The 3137-nt window shown below is 40.7% G+C and overlaps 1 protein-coding gene across 7 annotated transcripts in view; it reads left to right on the top strand.

The window, feature by feature from the left end:
• Positions 1-560: 560 nt before the first annotated feature.
• Asator (tau-tubulin kinase asator) overlaps positions 561-3137 on the top strand; it is a 185279-nt gene continuing 182702 nt past the window's right edge. For 2 of the 7 annotated variants that reach the window (XM_086534391.1, XM_086534394.1), the window contains exon 1: positions 562-1325. In XM_086534391.1, the coding sequence (XP_086390517.1) occupies positions 1291-1325 (35 nt within the window). In that variant the 5' untranslated portion in view covers positions 562-1290. Of the gene's footprint in view, positions 1326-3137 lie in introns of all 7 variants that reach the window. The other 5 variants (XM_086534397.1, XM_086534396.1, XM_086534392.1 and 2 more) reach the window with 4 other exon arrangements.

Here is a 3137-nt window from a genome sequence, read left to right as displayed (position 1 = left end):
TGTGTCAGTGCAATCACAAACACATACAGAAATGTGTATGTATATACATAGAAATAAATACATACATGCATACCATCTAACTAGCTAGCAATGTTTATAACTAGATCCATCTAGATCTCTATATAGAGAAATATATTCTATCTACTTATCTATCGATATCTATTTATCTTTATCTATCTATCTTTATCTATCTATATATGTATGTGCATGTTTGGCAATGCGTCTATTTATATGCATTGATATAGCTCCTGCTTGCAGAAAGGATAGATAAGCATACGCATGCACAGACATATTAATAAGCCTATGTAGTGCATGACCATCCCCCCCTCCCACCCCCACCGAGAGTAGAGCAGTTCTACTTTCCTACATGATATTTCCAACATTAAGTTGATATATGTCACTCCAATGCCCGTGTGCTTAGTCGCTTCCGGGCTCTGCGTGTCCCAACACCATCGACGTTGTTCCTTGTGCCCCTTGGTATCAGCCGAGGCCCAGGGAGCGAGTGCGCGTGCGTGCGTGGTGGGGCACACTAGTGCCACCTGGGTACCACTTCAATATAACGTTGGCGGCACCTCTTGGCTGCCACAACATATCGTGCCAAGCGCCGCTCCTAACCGCGCGTCTTCTCCACACATACACACATACACACACAACACACGAGCGAGAGCGAGCCACTTACAAGGGCCAGAAGGCGTTCTCCACGACGTCGAGTGGCAGAAGGAAGACTCCCGAAGGAAGGGCTCAGACAACAAGAGATCCTGCACGCACGCAAGCGCCAGCAGAGAGAAGAGCGAAGGTTTGGTTTGAAACGTTCGTCTGCTTCGAAGCGGCTTGACCTGTGAACTGAGCGCCGTTCGGTCGCCGTTCGACCTGTGGCTCGCGGAAGTGTTTATTTGTTAATTTTGTGTATATATGAATATATATTTATATTAATCATTTTGGAAATATATCAGTGGAAAACTAACGAGTGGTAGAGGATGGTCGCGACATCGAACCTCTTGAAGAAAAACATCCTCAGATGATATAAAGTTATTTCTTATTTATTTATATCTTTTCGATCGAATTCTCACGATAATAGTGACAGTGAAAAGAAAAGAATACATATCATCCGGACAGTTGTTTTTTCTTCACCTTAAAAAAAAAATATATATATATATATCCTATAAAGATATATACTGATCGTAGCACTGTAACGGGTAGAGCCTACGTGAGCCTACCTGCGACCAGAGCTTCAGTGGAGCGACTTGGTAACGACAGCAAGACGGAAGACATAGAGAACCCGCTGACACAATGGTACGCCAAGATGCCTCGCTCAACATAAGGTGGTGAGTGTTATTCAGTTCTTGTCTTCTTGATTTAGTGGTGAGTGTTATTCAGTTCTTGTCTTCTTCTTGATTTAGTGGTCAGTGTCATTAAGTTCCTGTCAGTTGGATTCTAGTCTTCATCTTGGTTTAGGAAAGGTGGTGAGTGTTATCAAGTTCTTGTCTTCATTTTCATTTAGTGGTGGGTGTTATTAAGTTCTCGTCTTCATTTTGATTTAGTGGTGAGTGTTATTAAGTTCTTGTCTTCATTTTGATTTAGTGGCGAGTGTTATTAAGTTCTCGTCTTCATTTTGGTTTAGTGGCGAGTGTTATTAAGTTCTCGTCTTCATTTTGATTTAGTGGTCAGTGTTATTAGGTTCTCGCCAGTTGGATTCTAGTCTCCATCTTGATTTAGGAGATATTCTTTCATAGGTTTATCTAAAGATGATTTGCGAAAAAATTGAAAAGTGTTTCCTTTTGATTTATCATCGAAGGGCGTTTGATGTCAAAGATCATATCGTTTTTATATGTTTATACAAGATTTCGCTTAGAGTCGCTAGAATCTAAATATGATTTCCTTCTCGGTTAACATCGGTTAAATTAATAGAGTTGGATATGAAAAACGATTATTATCTGTGTAAATAGTTCTTAACTGCATTCACGTTTGTCGCTATAACCTTACTTAACCCGCAAAAGAAAAAAAAATCAACGAAGACATCTTTCTACAAGGAATAAGTTACTTGTCCATATACACACAGACACAGACACACCCAGACACACCTATCGGCTTATATCTAGATCAATGCTTCATTTACATAAAATAAAAAAAATAAGAAGGAAAAGAGAGAGGGAGAAAAACACATATATATATCATCATTTCACTTGGCGGACAGATGTGGTCATCACATCATTTCCGTGAGCAAGAGCCACCATTCGTCAGCAATGTAGGACAAGAATGAATCATTTTCTCTCTCAGACATTTGACAAAAATCTCCATTCAGCCTCTCCCTTTCGCTCTAAAGGAAGACGTATTTATATCATCACGTGCTAGAATCTAACTCCCCTTTTATTATTATAAACGACCAAAAGCTGTCGGATTTACACGCAGAACCTAAATATTTTCTCTAGGTTTCCTCAGTTGATAGGCCGTTCACTCGCTTAAGGGTCCGAGGCTAGCACATCTGTTTAGAAGGGAAGGTTTTCCTACACTTTCTTTGTTTACATTTAAGAGACCAACAAGCCTTGTTCTCTCGGTGATATATATATTTTATTTCTTTTTCTCTTGTCTGTTTCGATAACTATTTTTTTTTATATATAATCTTTTCTTATTTATTTTCGTTTTTTATTCGTCGGCGGATAGGAAAATGCGAGTGAAGATGGAGGGACCGAATCAAATGTTTGCGCGCTGCGTTTTTGTCTTAAATTCTGGCACGGGATTATGACAGATTGTGGCACGCGTTGATAAGCTTCCACTCTATTAACCCGCCGTTCCTTTTACTTAATTTCTTTATTTTTTCTTTTCGGTGAAGCGTAGAAATGACTTATTATAACACTTCCCTCGCCAATTATCCCAGCGTGTCTTGTGTAACTCGGCGCAAATGCGGTCAGCTCACGACTTCTAATGTGTGTGAACGTGCGTGCAAGTGTATGTGTGTATGTGTGTGTTGTTGTGTGTGTATTTGCGTGTGACACGAAAACCTACAGGCAAAAAGAATGTAGCAACATCCAAACCTACATCTCGCTCGCCTTAACCCCCTCCCTCCACCTCCCTCCCACCCCCCCACCCCCCCTCCACCCCTCGCACTCGTCTGCCGACCAGAGTTTCGTCTTTAGTTG

This window comes from Penaeus japonicus, unplaced genomic scaffold (assembly GCF_977035675.1).
Source record: "Penaeus japonicus unplaced genomic scaffold, GWHDUDI00000001_assembly GWHDUDI00000041, whole genome shotgun sequence".
In the NCBI taxonomy this organism is placed as follows: domain Eukaryota; kingdom Metazoa; phylum Arthropoda; class Malacostraca; order Decapoda; family Penaeidae; genus Penaeus; species Penaeus japonicus.
Note: the sequence above shows the minus strand (reverse complement) of the source record. Positions and strands in the feature narration are given on the sequence as shown.